The sequence below is a fragment of the Rosa chinensis genome, chromosome 5, assembly GCF_002994745.2.
Source record: "Rosa chinensis cultivar Old Blush chromosome 5, RchiOBHm-V2, whole genome shotgun sequence".
In the NCBI taxonomy this organism is placed as follows: Eukaryota; Viridiplantae; Streptophyta; class Magnoliopsida; order Rosales; family Rosaceae; genus Rosa; species Rosa chinensis.
This window is the reverse complement of record NC_037092.1, coordinates 75,661,541-75,679,781: the sequence shown is the minus strand read 5'-3', so window position 1 is coordinate 75,679,781 and position 18,241 is coordinate 75,661,541. Positions and strand designations below refer to the sequence as shown.

Below are 18,241 nucleotides of genomic sequence, written 5' to 3'. Positions count from 1 at the left end.
AACACATTGTGAGAATGGACAAGAGTTCCTTTGCATCACCTCTAATGACTACGGACATAAAAGAGTATTAGAGAAACTTATGTGTCGCTCTAGTGGGTTGTATGCAACCACTATTCGAGTCATTGAATCTAACCATGTCATGAGAGATGATTTATGGGATTCTGATACATATAGGCTTTGGCATGACCGTTTGGGACACCCATGTCGTGATATGATGATCCATATATTAAAGACTTTACACGGACATCCATTTTTCAGAACGAAAAGAAGTAAAAATTGGTTTTTGGACACCGAAAGAGCCCCTGCGCCTCACGGCGCCATTCACCCCCAAAACAGGTCATCCTTGGCTGGCGCCGCCGTCCCCCTGCAGCCTCAGGGTGGCATTGACGCCACCAATGCTCTTTCTACTCCAAATTTTGCTTCTAAAGTCAATTGTGATTTCGTGGCTCAACCAAAATCCTCATTGGTTGTTTCTAAAGCCCATCATTTGTTCTGCAAAACCTGCTCTTTAGCAAAATTAGGATCGAGACCATCCTATGCAAAGGACACTAAAGAAAATATACCATTCTTGCACAGAATCCAAGGTGATATTTGTGGACCTATTCAACCACCATGCGGACCATTTAGATATTTTATAGTGTTAGTTGATGCATCGACACGCTGGTCACATGTCATGCTATTGTCCACAAGGAACGCTGCATTTGCTAATCTCCTAGCACAAATTATTAGTTAAGGGCTCACCACCCTGATCATCTTATTAAGTCTATAAGATTAGACAATGCTGGGGAGTCTACATAAAAAACTTTTGATGATTATTGCATGTCCATTGGGATTGAAGTTGAACATCTAGTTCCTCATGTTCACACCCAGAATGGTCTCGCAGAAGACGCTATTAAACGACTACAAATGGTTGCTAGGGCATTGGTAATGCGCACCAATCTCCCTATTTCTGCTTGGGGCTATGCAATATTGCATGCAGCTGTGCTTATTCGTCTGAGACCCACTGCCACTCAACCCTTTTCTGTGTCCTAGATGGTGACTGGGTATGAGCCTAATGTCTCACATTTACGCATATTTGGGTGTGCAGTATTTGTGCCTATTGCGCCGCCACAGCGCACCAAAATGGGTCCTCAACGACGATTAGGCATTTACGTTGGATATGATTCTCCAACCATTGTCCGGTACATAAAATCCTTGACAGGCGATCTCTTTACCGCTAGATTTGCGGATTGTCACTTCGATGAGACAGTCTTCCCGCCGTTAGGGGGAGATAGGAACATAAATGTTTAGCAGGAAGGATAGGAATTGTCGTGGTCTGTCCCCACTCTGTCTCATCTTGATCCCTGAACCGCACAGTCCGAAATTGAAGTGCAGGGAATTCTCGATCTTCAGAACATAGCAGAATCGATGCCTGATGCGTTTTCTGATATCGCTAAAGTGACGAGTGTTTGAGCCCAAAAGTATTTTTGGCAAGATCCTTTAATGGATTTAGCATATCGGGCCGATACCTGCGGCCCAAAAATAAGCCTGCTTGGGTTTGGGTTACAGCTTCGCCCATTCCGTAATCCATAGGGAAAACGAGGCCTTATTGGAATCAAGTAGCAGAGATTGAATAGGAAACTTCAATCAATAATCCTTCTATAGCAAGGAACAGTCAAAGCCCTAGGTATAAATACTAGGGTTCAAGGACAGAAGAGGACCGCTCTCGAATCAACTAATCCCAGCGATTACAAAGCCTCCCCGGAGCAAACCTTCAACCTCGTAGAAACCCGGTGACCGCCCGCCAGTCCCAGTCTCCTCGCGAGCCGACTGTCAGCATCACCAGATTAACTCGGCGACCGTGCTTCCAGTCCTAGTCTCCTCGCGAGCCGACTGCTAGTACTACTGCCACCGATACAACCAGCGAAGTAAGGGTAACGCCCTCGCAACCCAACGAAGATAAAGTCACGCTTTAGCAAAACCCGTGCTTTCTCCAAACTTCCCAGTGATTGCTCTGCTTAGTCTACAATACTAAGTATCGATTCGGTGACGCGAAGAGAGAACACCCAAAGTCCTTATCCGTAAGGCAAGAAGTCCTTTCTCGGAAGGCTAGAGAAGAACCCTGTGACGAGGTTGGTGCTCTCCTCGTCCACAGCGCTTGAAGAAGAAGTCAGGTCAAGGGACTATCCCGACGACTGCACCCCACGGTGCTGGCACGCCTGCGTACACACGCTCAAAAGAGACAGTTTGCAAGCCAACTGGTTTCCGCGTCAAACAACGAGATCACATATACCTGCTGCAAACATGCCTGCAAGGATTGATGTCCCTAAAACTAGAGAACATGATGCCATCTCAAGAGTACCTGAGCATGGTGCCAACGTCCCCTTTCACAGTGTTAGTGATGTTGTGGCTAGGCCCACGACTCCTGCCAGGAAGTGCGGGAAGCCCATAGGTTCGATGGATTCTCGCCCAAGAAAGAAAGCGAGTTTGGCAAAAAATAATCCATTAATCATCGATATAAATAATCCATCTCATGAGAATATTCCGGATTATAGTTATGTCTAAGAGACATCATTGGGGGACGCTCCAATGTCAGAACCAATTCCAAAGAATAGAGAGATCTCCATGAATTACACTAGTGTACATGAGATGATGGATAGAAATTCTATGGCTATTGATGATGCATTTGCATATCATGTAGCAAAAGGAATTATAGAATATGCTGATGTCGAACCTCACTTTGTCGAAGAATGTCAACGAAGAGCGGATTGGCCTAAATGGAAAGATGCGATACAGGCTGAATTGGATTCACTAGCAAAGAGACAGGTATTTGGGCCTATAATGCAGACACCCCCAGATGTAAAACCTGTTGGCCATAAATGGGTCTTTGTTAGAAAGCGTAATGAGAAAAATGAGGTGGTTAGATATAAAGCCCGCCTCATGGCGCAAGGTTTCTCACAACGCCCTGGAATCGACTACGAGGAGACATATTCTAGCGTAATGGACGTTATAACGTTCTGCTACCTTGTCAGTTTGGTAGTTTCTGAAAAACTTGACATGCAGCTTATGGATGGCTGATGTGGTTACAACATATCTATATGGGGATCTAGATTCAGAGATAATTATGAAGGTTCCAGATGGACTTCAATTACCCAAATCAAGTGGCTCTAAACCACGGAGTGCGTTTTCAATAAGATTAAACGCTCACTATATGGATTAAAACAATCCGGACGGATGTGGTATAACCGTCTAAGTGACTACTTGATTGAGAAGGGATATATTAATAATGAAATATGCCCATGCGTGTTCATTAAAAGAACAAGTTCCGGATTTGCAATCGTAGCAGTTTATGTCGATGACATGAACCTAATTGGAACTCTAAATGAGTTAAAGGAAACTGCTAAATACTTGAAATCCGAATTTGAGATGAAAGATCTTGGGAAAACACGGTTTTGTCTCGGTTTAGAACTCGAGCACCGTAGTGATGATATTTTGATCCATCAAATCTGCATATACTCAGAAAATCCTAAGGTGCTTTAATGAAGATAAAACACAGCCTGTGAGTACTCCCATGATCGGCCGTAGTCTTGAGCCCAGAAAAGATCCGTTTCGCCCAAAGGATGAGGACGAAGAATCATTAGAGGCCGAAGTGTCCTATTTAAGTGCAATAGGCGCATTATTGTACTTAGCTCAATGCACAAGACTGGATATCTCATTTGCAGTGAACTTGTTAGCTCGACATAGCTATGCGCCAACACGCCGTCGTTGGATTGGTGTAAAGACAATCTTTCGATACCTAAGAGGTACGATTGATATGGGCTTATTCTATCCCTACGTACAGAGAGAAAATGAATGACGGAAATTTGGGATCGAACCCAAGAGGGAAAATGCCACCGTCCAAGGGTTGGCTGCCGGCCATGTTGCCGCCACCCATGGTGACCGGCCTCACCCTATTCCCCTCCATCAAAACGACAATGATGTTTTGATGGGTTTGCTGATGCAGGGTATCTCTCTGACCCTCACAACGGTCGCTCCCAAATAGATTATGACTTTACCATGGGAAGCACTGCAATATCTTGGAGGTCTACAAAGCAGACCCTTGTTGCTACTTCCTCAAATCATGCAGAGATTATTGCTCTACATGAAGCCGTACGTGAATGTATATGGCTAAGGTCTATAATTAGACATATTCAAGGAAGTTGTGGTTTGAAATCTACGACAGATGAACCTACATGCATTTATGAGGATAATGCAGCTTGTATTGAACAAATGAAGTTAGGTTTCATCAAGGGCGACAACACCAAGCATATATCTCCTAAGTTCTTTTATAATCAACAACAACAATCACTTCTAAAGATTGAAGTGAATCAAATCCGATCGGAGGATAATGTAGCGGACTTATTCACTAAGTTGTTACCTAAATCCACCTTCGAGAAACATGTGAAGAGCATCGGATTGAGAAAGTTATCCGAACTCCCACGATTGTAGTAATCAGGGGGAGATATCGACATCAGGGGGAGTTATGATGTCTACATGTTCGATCTCGAAGAGTAGAGGACGTGTTGTACTCTTTTTCTCCTCCTCGAGGGTGTTTTTATCCCACAGGGTTTTTCACTCAAGAAAGGTTTTTAACGAGGCAACGGATGAAGCGTCACCACTAAGTTTGAGCGGCACAAGGGGGGTGTTGAAGGAAAATCAATCTAGTGTGCCTTATCAAACTAGGAGTAGTGATAGGAGAGAATGTTCTAGAATTCCTAGTTCTATTCGGATTAGATTTCCTTGTAACATTAAAACATGTACTTTGTAATCCCTATATATAGGGCTCCTATTCTCAATAATGAAATATAATTCTCTCATCAATCTCTCTTGAATTCTTTCTTCCTTAAACAGCTGCTAATTTTTTATTTTTTTTGGCAATTAAAATAATTTATTAATTAAAAAAGATAGTACGTGGGGGGGGGGGGGGGGGGGTGGGGTGGACATGAAATCAAGACGCTTAGGAAAAAAACAGCTAACTCAAAAGGCAACAAAACATAAGCAAGATTAAGCAGAGCTTTTATTTTGAGACTTTGAGAGAGACTCAAGAAGATTCTCGTCTGCCAGAATTGCTTCACCCTCATCAAACCAAGAACACACCGGACTTATCTCAGCCTGAGCATATGTATGATGACCAAGGGGTTCTTCATTTTCCAAATCACCCCAACAGAACTTAGCTTGATGAGCAATAGATTCTACCAAAGTAGAATTTGTATTATTATTGCCAACCAAATTGTCATTGCGCTCTCCAACTTCCTCTTGCTCATCTACAACAATGCTCTTTCCTTGCTGCATTTGAGAAAGAATCTCAAAGCAATTACCTGTGGAAATATTGACATTAACATTACCTGGAGAGTTTGTTGGAACTGAACTTGCAACTGGGCTGGAGATAATTTGTCCTATCTCCTGTACTATTGGAAAAATGGCTTGCTCAACAATAGATGGACTAGTAGTTGGAGCAGTAAACTTCTCAACAATTGGAGTTTGTTCAACAATATCCATAACCCTATTCAATTCCAAATCAACAACCATTGCTGTAGCAAGAGGAGGAGATGCTCGTGCTAATGAAGGACCCTCTCTAGCATCTGCATTCACACTTGGCATAGGAGCAACAACCATCTTCTTTCCCTTATCCACTTGCTCAGTATTCTTTGCAACAAATACTTGTTTTGTCTTTCGTCGACGACGCTTACACGATTGACCTTGACCCATCTCAATCACAGTATGACCAGAAGCTGCATGATTTTGTAGAAGCTTACAAGTTGTAACGTTGTGCCCAACATTGCCACAATGTGAGCAAAGATCAGGGAGACGCTCGTATCCAACTTCAATCACAACAATATCTCCGTTGTTGCGACGAACAACCAATTTATGTGGAGGATCATAAGATAAATCAATATCAACCAAGACCCTAGCAAAGAGACCAAGTTTTCTATCCAAGGTATTCTAATCAATTTTCACAGGCTCCCAAAATTCAAGACCTAAATCCCAAAAATTCACCCAAACCTGAGCATTGGTAATCTTTTGATTTGATTTGCAGGGGAAAAATTGGGTGCCCACCTCATAAACCTCAGTATCCCAGGCTTAAGGGCAATTGCACCCTTCTCCCAAACCCTAGAACAAGCCGCGTCAGATGTAAAGCTGAAAGACAAGTATCCCTTGCCCATGGGAATAATTCTCCAATGGCCAATATCACCCCAAACCAATCACAACATACGATACAAGTCTGATGAAGAATAGGGTTTATTCTTTGCTGCCATATATAGACGACCCAATAACATGTGTTTGCATTTTCTAATCCGGATTGGTACCCTTCCTTTGAAATTGTCACAGTCGTTCTCCCATCATGAATAACAGGCGCAGGTAGATTAGTAATCGGAATGACCGGCATCATTGTTGCAGAAGCATAAGACCGAGGCAGCGCTGGCTTAGTTGCAATGAGGAACGGCCACGGACAAAACGATCGTGGCTCAGACATAACGAACATGAAGAAGTCAGAATGATTAATCAAGGCAAAACGAGGCTGAGACTCTGTAGCGTGAAAACCCTAGCAGAGCCATCAGTCCTCCTCCCACTACGAAAAGTAAATTAACATGGTCAATGTTAACATCATCCCATACGAAATGTAAACCCTAGCTGCTAATATAATTGAGGGGACCCTGCTGTGTGACATTTTGAATTTTTCTCTAATATCTTGATCATCCTGCTAGAGAAGAACATTTCTTATCTGCTTGATTGATCATCCCATTTGTTCGTGTAAAACATGTTAGCTGATTTGGTATTGTGTTTATATACTGTCCAAAATGATACTATCCTTTTGAACTTATGAGTTTTACATGGTTTCTTCATCTGTCAATCTGACGCTTTTGTGTTACTCAGTTGTTTGAAGCTGAGATTGACCAATTCACCCATATCTGTCTCTAATTTTTTAGCTACAAAGCATATTATTTTGGAGACGAAATAGGATTTGCAATTGGCTACAATGATGCCCTTAACTTGGGGATTTCTTGGTTCGTGCTAACGTTTGATGTGTTAGTAAATAGATATGCATCAATGTACGCATCAAGAGCGTGTAATAAAGTTGCATCGACCATTGCGTGTTTCATGGAGAGCATAGCAAACTTATCAAGTATGTTTTGTTGTAGATAATTGGATCATTGTATTGTATTCATCTCACCATGAGGTTTATATAGGGTTACATCATGTATAAAAAAGGCAATACATAATAGCTATACTAATCAATCGCACATTACGAGTCTGTTAATAGCATACATTAAGCAATACCTATTGCATGAATAGTCATTATCATTCACAACACTCCCTCTTGGATATTCCATGTCAATAGTGTTGCTTCTGCTATGCGCTTCTAAGTTGCCTCGTCAAAAACCTTGCCAAGTAATAAAAATCCTATGGGAAAAAACAACCTTGGTCGAAGGAGAAAAAGAGCACAATGCGCGTGAATGTGGAGTAGTCGACATCCTTCAACACTCTCCCTTGTGCCGCTCAAACTCGATGATGACGCTTTGATCGTTGCCTCAATAAAAACCTTGCTAGCTAACAAAAACCCTGTGAGACAAATATAACCCTGGTCGAAGGGCAAAAAGAGCACAACACGTCCTTCACTCTTCGAGATCGAACATGTAGGCATCATACCTCCCCCCTGATGTCAAGGTCTTCCCCTGATTTCTACAATTATGGGAGTTCGGATAACTTTCTTAATCCGATGCTCTTCACATATTTCTCGAAGGTGGATTTAGCTAACAACTTGGTAAACAAGTCTGCTACATTATCCTCTAAACGGATTTGATTCACTTCAATATTTAGAAGTGTTTGTTGTTGCTGATTGTAAAAGAACTTAGGCGATATATGCTTGGTGTTGTCGCCCTTGATGAAACCTAACTTCATTTGCTCAATACAAGCTGCATTATCTTCATAAATGCATGTAGGTTCAAACCACAAGTTTCTCGAATGTGTCTAACTACAGACCTTAACCATATGCATTCTCGCACGGCTTCATGTAGAGCGATAATATCTGCATGATTTGAGGAAGTAGCAACAAGGGTTTGCTTTGTAGACCTCCAAGATATCACAGTGCTTCCCATGGTAAAGACATAATCCGTTTGGGAGCGACCTTTGTGAGGGTCAGAGAGATACCCTGCATCAGGAAAACCCATCAAGACATCGTTGCCATTTTGATGGAAAGGAGGAGGGGCACGAAAGGTGGCGTTTTGCCTTGTGGAGTCCGATCCCACACTTCCATTATTTCTTTTCTCTCTGTAGGGATAGAACAAGCCCATATCAATCGTACCTCTCAAGTATCGAAAGATTGTCTTTATGCCAATCCAATGGCGGCGTGTTGGCACAGAACTGTGTCGAGCTAACAAGTTCACTGTGAATGAGATGTCCGGTCTTGTGCATTGAGCTAAGTACAATAATGAGCCTATTGCACTTAGATAGGGCACTTCAGCCTCTAATAAGTCTTCGTCCTCATCCCTTGGACGAAACGGATCTTTTTCAGGCTCAAGACTACGACCGATCATGGGAGTACTCACAGGCTTTGCTTTATCTTCATTAAAGCGCCTTAATAATTTTTTAGTACATGCTGACTGATGGATCATAATCCCATCACTACGGTGCTCCAGTTCTAGTCCGAGGCAAAACCGTGTTTTCCCAAGATCTTTCATCTCAAATTCGGATTTCAAGTACTTAGCAGTTTCCTTTAACTCATCTAGAGTTCCAATTAGGTTCATGTCATCGACATAAATTGCTACAATTGCAAATCCGGAACTTGTCCTCTTTATAAACACGCATGGGCATATTTCATTGTTGACATATCCCTTCCCAATCAAGTAGTCACTTAGACGGTTATACCACATCCGTTTGGACTATTTCAATCCATATAGTGAGCATCTCAATCTTATTGAAAACACGCTCCGTGGTTTAGACACACTTGACTTGGGTAATTGAAGTCCATCTGGAACCTTCATATATATATATATATATATATATATGAATCTAGATCCCCATAGAGATATGCTGTAACCAAATCCATAAGTTGCATGTCAAGTTTTTCAGAAACTACCAAACTGACAAGGTAGCAGAGCGTTATAACGTCCATTACGGGAGAATATGTCTCTTCGTAGTCGATTCCAGGGAGTTGTGAGAAACCTTGCGCCACAAGGCGGGCTTTGTATCTAACAACCTCATTTTTCTCATTACGCTTTCCAACAAAGACCCATTTATGGCCAACAGGCTTTATACTTAGAGGTGTCAGTGTTATAGGCCCAAATACCTGTCTCTTTGTTAGTGAATCCAATTCAACCTGGATCGCATCTTTCCATTTAGGCCAGTTTGCTCTTCGTTGACATTCCTCAACGGAGCGAGGTTCGATATCATCATGTTCTATAATTCCTTAAGCAATAGAATATGCAAACACATTATCAAGGATAATAGAATCTCGATTCAACGTCTCATGTACACTAGTGTAATTTATGGAGATTTCCAAATTCCCTGGAATTGGTTCTAACATTGGAGCGTCCCCCAATGATGTCTCTTGGACATAACCATAATCCGGAATATCTTCATGAGATGGGTTATTTATGTCGATGATTAATGGATCCTTCTGTGCCAAACTCACTTTCTTTCTCGGGCAAGAATCCATCAAACATTTGGCCCTCCCACGTTTCCTTGCTGGGAGCCTGGCCTGAGCCACTTTGCCATCACTATTAGTGGTGGAGATGCCATGCCCAATACCCCTAGGGGTGGCGCCATTTCCATGATTTTTAGGGACATCAATCCTTGCAGGCACTTTTGCGGCAGGTATATGTGATCTTGTCACTTTAGCGATATCATAAAACGCATCAGGCATAGAGTCTGCTATGTTCTGAAGATCGAGAATTCTCCACACTTCAATTTCGGACTGTGCGGTTCGGGGATCAAGATGAGACAAAGTGGGGACAGATAACGACAATTCTTGTCGTTCCTGTTGAATATTATTGTTCCTATCTCCCCCAAACGACGGGAAGACTGTCTCATCAAAGTGACAATCCGCAAATCTAGTGGTAAATAGATCGCCTGTCAAGGGTTCTAAGTAGCGGATAATGGTTGGAGAGTCATATCCAACATAAATGCCTAATCGTTTTTTAGGACCCATTTTGGTGCGCTGTGGCGGCGCAATTGACACATAAACTGTACACCCAAATATGCGTAAGTGTGAGACATCGGGCTCATAACTAGTAACTATCTGGGACGCAGAAAAGGGTTGAGTGGCAGTAGGCCTCAGACGAATGAGCACAGCTGCATACAATATTGCATAGCCCCAAGCAGAAACAGGGAGATTGGTGCTCATAACCAATACTCTAGCGACCATTTGAAGTCTTTTAATGGCAGCTTCTGCGAGACCATTTTGGGTGTAAACATGAGGAAGAGGGTGTTCAACCTCAATCCCAATGGACATGCAATAGTCATCAAACTTTTTTGATGTAAACTCTCCAGCATTGTCAAGACGAATTGACTTAATGAGATGATCAGGGTGGTGAGCCCTTAATTTAATAATTTGTGCTAGGAGTTTAGCAAATGCAGCATTTCTTGTGGACAATAGCATGACATGTGACCATCGTGTCGATGCATCAACCAACACCATAAAATATCTAAATGGTCCGCAAGTTGGTTGAATAGGTCCGCAAATATCACCTTGGATTCTTTGTAAGAATGGAATATTTTCTTTAGTGTCCTTTGCATAGGATGGTCTCGATCCTAATTTTGCTAAAGAGCAGGCTTTGCAAAATGAAAGATGGGCTTTAGAAGCAACTAGGGAAGTATTCAATTGAGCCACGAAGTCACAATTGACTTTATAAGTAGAAAAAGGAACCAAGGAGGTATTGGTGGTGTCAATACCACTTTTGGGCCGCAGGGGGTAGGCGACACCATCCCTACCTTGGATCGAATTTTGGTTCTGACTTCTTTTCGTTTTGAATAATGGATGTCCGTGTAAAGTCTTTAATATACGGATCATCATATCACGACCTGGGTGTCCCAAACGGTCATGCCAAAGCCTATATGTGTCAGAATCCCATAAGTCATCTCTCATGACATGATTGGATTCAATAATTCGAATAGTGGTTGCATACAACCCACTAGATCGACACATAAGTTTATCTAATACTCGTTTATGTCCGTAGTCATTAGAGGTGATGCAAAGGAACTCTTGTCCATTCTCACAATGTGTTTCCACATGAAAACCATTGGCTCTTATATCTTTAAAACTCAATAGGGTCCTTCCAGCCCTAGGAGCATATAGAGCTTCGGTGACATTAATACTTGTGCCATTTGACAACATAAATTGAGCTGGTCCTCGACCATGAATCAATTGTGATGGTCCAGCCATCGTAGTCACAGAAGATCGACTAGGCGTCATCCATAGAAATAGTTGCCTATGTCGCAATATAGTATGTGTGGTGCCACTATCAACAAAGCATTCCAACTCTCCAGGAAACATACTGAAAAATAATAAAGTTCGGATTTAAAACATGTCCATGACATTGAATAATAATACGATACTTTATTAATAAAGATAGCCAATGATTACATCAGATGTCCCAAAAAGTCTAATCCAAAATAAAATCAAACTAAGACACATTATAGTCACTCTATCCGTTTGGTAACTCCAATCAAATATGACCAGGAAAGTAGAGAGAGATGTTGGTGGAGTGAGGCTCTCTTAAGTACCATTAATCTCAATGACTTTCCTAGACATCATATTTCATTTGGTGCACCACATAAGAAAGAGTTTAATACAATTGTCATTTATTGACTAAGGCACATTACCATTACAAAAATTCTTGGAAAATAAAAGGACTATTCTAATCAAAGTTTGCAGCATCCTTGTGCACTTCATCTTCAGCTTTGAAGTCCTCTATGGTGAGATTGACATCTCCACCATCTTCTTCTTCTTCTGCAAGGTACACTTCTTGCTCCCCAGGTCCCTGTATGCCCTGTATCTTGAAGCTAGTTGCTCGCTTACCTTGCATTGCTTGAACCAATGCTCACTTGATCCACATTGATGACACATGTCATTGTGGTTGCCTCCCTTTAACTGAGGTGCACGTTGTGGGCGTTCCCTAGGAGGGTTGGTGCCACCACCAGGACCCATAGCGCCTCCAACACGAGCCATAGCGCCACCACCACGACCAGGGATACCACGACCACCTCTCCCACGTGTGGCATTGCCACCACGTGTATCCGCACCAAACCTGCGGTTTCCTTCCTTGTTAGGGCGGTTGTATGGACCCATACGTCTCTCATATCCCTTATTCTTAGGGTTCTGCTCCTTGCGCCCTCTTTGGGGTGCATTATAATTCGCCTCATGAACGCTTTTAGTTTCAATGAGCCTTAAATTATAATTCCTCATGAGTATGTTATCATGTTTCTCAGCTACAGATATGAGATTGATAAGCTGATGAAACCTCGTGATCCCTCCAGCACTGACTTCAGTGTAGTATTGCTTTGATACCACAATGGATGAAACAGGGAAGGTGGAGAGAGTTTTCTCAATTAGCACTTGCTCTGTGACAGGTTGTCCACAAAACCTCAACATGGACTGTAGGCGAAGAGCTTATGAACTATATTCAGCAACAGACTTGAAATCAGCAAAGCGCAGATTGTTCCATTGAACCTTCAAGTTAGGGAGGAAGGAATCTTGGACATTGCCAAAGCGCTCTTCTAGCGCTACCCATAGCTCTCTTGCATCCTTGATCGACATATACTCCAATCTGAGTGCCTTATCCATATGGCGTCGCATCAAGATAACTGCTTGAGCAAGCTTTGTAGGTGTTCGCATGTACACACGATCCGGGTTAAGTGCTTGGATTATAGGTAATATTCCCTTTGAAGTGAGGTGGTTCTCAACATCAGTTACCCAACTGTGGTAATCCGAGCCTGTTGAGTCAAGCATGGGAAAGTCGAGTCTAGGTTCATTCGACATCCTGAAAATAAGAAGAGAAGATATATTAGTTTCGGAGCTAAACTTCCACGAAAACTAAAATAATAAGATTTCCGAGCTATGCTACCAAGAAAACAATTTCCAAGAATCTCTTTTGGATTAGACTAAACAATAATGTTTTAATATGGTCACAATTTGATGCTTACGGACGCTCTTAGTCCGAGCATTATGAACACTCTTAGTTCATACGAACACTCTTAGTTCGTTAAGCGTGAATCCCCACAATTCTGCTTTATTAAATAATCGAACCCATGTTCGTATATTGAAAATCCTGCAGAAAATAAAGGAATTTAAAAGACAAGAAAGCAGGAACTTTAATCTTTAAAAATTGTTGAAATTCGGAGCAGATTCGCTTCTAAATAGCTCCCACTTCGAATGGTGTACAGATCTCAAAACGACTCCAATAGGGCTGAAATTTGGAGGTCAGATAGAAGAGGCAGAGACGAACAACTTTGATGAGGGAAGGATTTTGATCTGAGGTCCCAATCAAGACGTTTCGGGGCGTGCAAACAGGTTGATCTGCATAGGAACGAGCGTGCTGCAGGGGCAGCAGGTGTGCGACAATGCTGCAGGGTAGTAGGAGGCACACGGGTGCTCAAGGGCTGCAGGAGCAGCGCACGGTATGGCTAGCAAGGGCTAGGAGCTTGCGGCAGTTTTTGGTGAAAGAAATTTCGGGTGTTAGGGGTTTTTTTCTGGCTAGGGCTTGGGTTAGAGTATCGTGCTGATAACGTGTTGTAGAGAATTGGATCATTGTATTGTATTCATCTCACCATGAGGTTTATATAGGGTTACATCATGTATACAAAAGACAATACATAATAGGTATACTAATCAATCGCACATTACAAGTATGTCAATCGCATACATTACGAGTCTGTCAATCGCATACATTAAGCAATACCTATTGCATGAATAGTCATTTTCATTCACAACATGTTTTTCCTTTCCAATGCAATAGTGTATGAAAACTTCTAACTCATCTTGAGGATTCAAACACATGGTGATCAGCACAATAAATTTCTCTGAGACTAGTGAGTGCAAAGAGTAAATTGAAAAGGAAAGGCAATCATTCAAAACTCATTTCTCATTGATTGCCAAAACAAGGTGCAACAGTTACATATTTAAAGGAAAATGGGACCAAGTCCTTGAGCTAGGAAAAGACGCGGTTCAGGACCGCCTACTATGAGGAAGAAAACAAAGTTGCTAGTTGTAGTACGAAGGTACGATGGTGATTGAGAGAATTCTGGAGAGTGCTTGAGTTATGGGCTGCTAATGTAGAATGGCCTCTAATAAGGGTTGGTCTCAACAGAGACCTGAAGTTATTTTTAGCACAAGCTTTTTCCTTTTTTCTTTTTCAAGTCAACTAGCCTGAATTCAGAAGTCCGATGGTGGTGGTTTAATATAAACAACAAATTCTACAAATGGAGAACTTTCATATTTTAATGCCAGAAAATTTGTAGCAGACCTTCAATCACTTGCCTTAATAGTATTCCAGGTTTTGATAATGGAAACACAATGTGCTGTAGTTCATTTAGTTTTCACATGTAAATAGATTACAGTAGAAGCAGAGAATGAGATACCATATACTTCACTCAGGACTTTCAAACTCAAATTTCATAAGCAGCTTCACAGATTTATACCTTACCCCTCTTTTACTATGCAGAGGAACTGCTCTGAATCCAGTTCTGAGCTCTGATATTGGCAGACATGTTTGGCCACCAAAGTCATGATTTCCGGAATTGTCATACTCTTTAACGTCAACTCTAAGCACAGCTAGTTCTGGAACACTCAATGGGAAGCTGAACTCCTCATTCCACACTGGAATCCAGTCGTCCTCGATCGGCTTGGTCTCCAACATTATTGTGTCCTTTGGGACTCCAGCAATTCCAACCTACAAACACACGTTAAAGCGTAATATTCTGTTGTTACATATGTGGATTATTATGTTATCGGACTATTAATACGAATTAATTCAAATTCGTGTCTAAATGATCAATAATCCAGACTAATGGTTTGATAACAGAACTTGCAAAAGTTGGACATTATAGTACACATTTACTAATTGCATGGTAATGTTCTTTTTGCAACCAAAATATTATGTCATGAGACTGTTGATTTGAATCTTAAATATTTCAAAAAGGGTTTATTCCATCAGTAGTACTCTTATTGATGTCAGAATCTACAAAGAAATTAATGTTTCCCTAATTAGCTAGCCCATATAGTTAATAGTTTAATGGTAAATGGTATTTGCCACCTATATAAAATAGGTTTAATATATAGGGTCTTACATTCAAATGATAAGTTTGTCTGCAGGTTAGTTTGACATAGGTAGGCTAGTTTCATACTCCAAAAAAAAAAAAAGGTACACTAGTTCAATACAGACATACACTGGTTTGAGACTAATATATATCAAACTAGTCTACTTTAATGTATTGATGTATTAATGTACCGTAAAACTTTTTTCTTTATCTATTCATCAATATTCTAGAATAACACTGTCATAACTCGTAACATTACTTCCCATTTGTTAGGAATCTATATGAAACGTGTCGACTTACCCTCACGAAAAAGTCCGGTGGAGAATAAAGATCAAAGTGTGTGCGGTGGAAATCTGAATGCCATCCTTCGCCCATGTAAACTTTTACCTGTTTATCCAGAAGAGAGATTATGAAGCTAGACACTTCTTAACATCACATATCTAAATAGTAAGAGTAACTGACGTGGACACATGGTTACAGGTTTAATCAGATATCAACCCACCTTCAAGATTTGCCTAACTTGGTACGATTTTTCAGGATTGAAAACCTCATTATCTGGACCGCTGGTAAGTAAAAAATCAGGTTTTTTCACATAACCACAACCTCCATTAGCTCTGAACATTCCTTCCATAATATGAAGGTGCTTTCCATGTCCCTTGGAGAAATATAAATTGGTTGAGGTGAGGCAGAAGCAGAACTTCCAATACAAGTAAAAAGCTGATCATGTATATATGAAACTAGCTAGGAAATCAAATTAGAAGTTAAAGAAGTCTAACTTGCATATTGAATGCGACCATCTGAGCTCCATGGCTCCATCCAAGCATAGGGTCATAATTTGATGAGTCCAAACGTGTACCCTTGGGATATATCCTTAACAAATTTCTTTGTGTAAACCTAAAAAATGAGTTGGAGCAAATTTGATGATTTAGATGGTGAAAAACAATAAGAGTAACATGAATTCAGACATGGTGAACCCCGGAACTTGAATTGCCCGAGTATTCAACATTGTATCCATAAAGCTAAGGAATGTAAACATTACTTAACAATATCTGTTCCACGAGTTCTTGATGCACGTTCGAGTTGTTGCTCGCTCAAGCTAAGACGTCTGACTTTCAAGGGATCAATATGCCACATATCGAACCCCCCTTTCGGTTTTCCAGCATGGATTGCAATTAACTGCTTATATTGTAGAGTAGCATTCTCCTCATCTTCTTCTGGATCATCTTCGTCACTATCCTGCTTATTTTCAAGTGTTAATCAGTGATACCTTAAAAGTAGGAGTAAGCAAATGATTAGCACAATGTACAGTACTACTTCATATGCACCTTATCAGTGGCTCCAGACCTCTGAGTTTCATGATACTCCGGTGGCTTGGTTGAAATCAAAACCTTTCTCTTTAATATTTCAGGTGAAGGGAATTCCATTAAAAATTCCGAGTTAGGGACGTAGAGCATATCTCCAAATGTTTCAGTCACCATCTACAATCTCAATTTATTTTTTTTCATCAGAAAATGATAGCATGAACCACGTTCACTCTCTAACTATATCCTTAACAAAGGTGTGTAGTGAGTTTCACATGAGTCTCATCTCTATCATAGATGTCATCAGTAAATGTGATACAAACAATTTGTGATGGGAAAGGGTATATGTTTTTGTTACCTTGGCTACTTTAGCTTGAAGATCTGAAGTTAAGTGGTCTTCAAATGTTATAACAACAGGATATTCAGAAGCAGTAAAAGCATTGTCCTTAATAGCACGCAAGCATTTGATGAGATCAATCGAACTAGTCAAAGTCCTAGAATTTAGAAAAGGTTCAAAGAGATCATGTATTAACTACACGATTGCTAAATATTGGACAAAATTAATATCATTGTTGTAATTATAGGAAAGCAACAACAAATGAAACTAATTCATACCCTCCATGACGAACCTCTACACCATTCTTTTTAGAATTAGGCCACAAATCTAATTCAATAACTCGAACGCCTCGTTGGAGTGCCTGGATGATTGGGAAGACACTACTGTCACTGCTGAGTTGATTTCCAGTCAGGTATGAGTTATGGCCGGTGTATAGGAAATAATGAGCCAATGGAGCTTTCATGTCATGATGCACCTGATCAACCAAACATATCATATACATTAATATTCAGAGGATCACTATAATTCCTGAAAATACAGGTAAAAATGAATCTACCTTTGAAGAGATTGGAGGGTTAAGATCACCAAAGAGATATCGAAAGAAGGCATCAAGATGGAGGCCTTTTCTTTGAAAAATGTTGAGATGTTTGAGACTGTTGAAAATGGCCTGAGCATCTTCTTTGGTGGCCTCACCTTCTCCTTGAAAATCAATCAGAAAGCTGTGAAGGTCATCGAGGGAGATGGTACCATTTTCGGCATACATATCAAACATTTTCTTGATATCTTCCGGAGGCTCTGCCACCTTCAGCCTAAATATTCTTCTGAAACAGAAGCAGACCTTGAAAGACTGCTTATTGGTGGACATCTTTGCCAATAGTTTGTGTTGGCAATAGTTTCTCTAGATACTCTTTACATAAACAGAGAAACGAAGAACATAGTCTTTGCTTTCAGAAATCATCCACATACATTATATGTCTAAAGAGGAATCTAAATACACATCAACAATTGATAATCGTTGGAATTTCTTGGAAGATAATAAATGGATTGAAATTCTTAGGAATGGCTTTACAGCCAAGTCAGAATCTGTGCTCATGCAAACTTTATTTTTCAGTATTCCACATTCGCTCTACTATTTTTGTTATTATATGGTAATTCCAATCTCACCCCAAACTTTTTCTTTGGCCAATAGTTTGTGTTGGCAAAAGTAAAGAGATTACTTCTCTCTCTCTCTCTCTCTCTCTCTCTCTCTCTCTCTCCCTCTCTCTCTCTCTCTCTCTCAGAGCTTGAACAGAATATTTCCCATTTGCTAATATAATTAAGGGGATCCTGC

At 40.9% G+C, this 18,241-nt stretch overlaps 1 protein-coding gene across 1 annotated transcript; it reads right to left on the bottom strand.

Moving 5' to 3' along the window:
* Positions 1–14,468: 14,468 nt before the first annotated feature.
* Positions 14,469–17,905, bottom strand: LOC112166231 (phosphoinositide phospholipase C 2). Its single transcript, XM_024303019.2, has 9 exons — positions 17,468–17,905; positions 17,190–17,386; positions 16,933–17,068; positions 16,599–16,751; positions 16,313–16,509; positions 16,050–16,167; positions 15,776–15,928; positions 15,574–15,660; positions 14,469–14,906 (listed from the first exon to the last, which is right to left on the bottom strand). Exons 1-9 carry the CDS (start codon positions 17,774–17,776, stop codon positions 14,604–14,606), a joined length of 1,653 nt encoding a protein of 550 aa, XP_024158787.1. The 5' UTR covers positions 17,777–17,905; the 3' UTR covers positions 14,469–14,603.
* Positions 17,906–18,241: the final 336 nt, after the last annotated feature.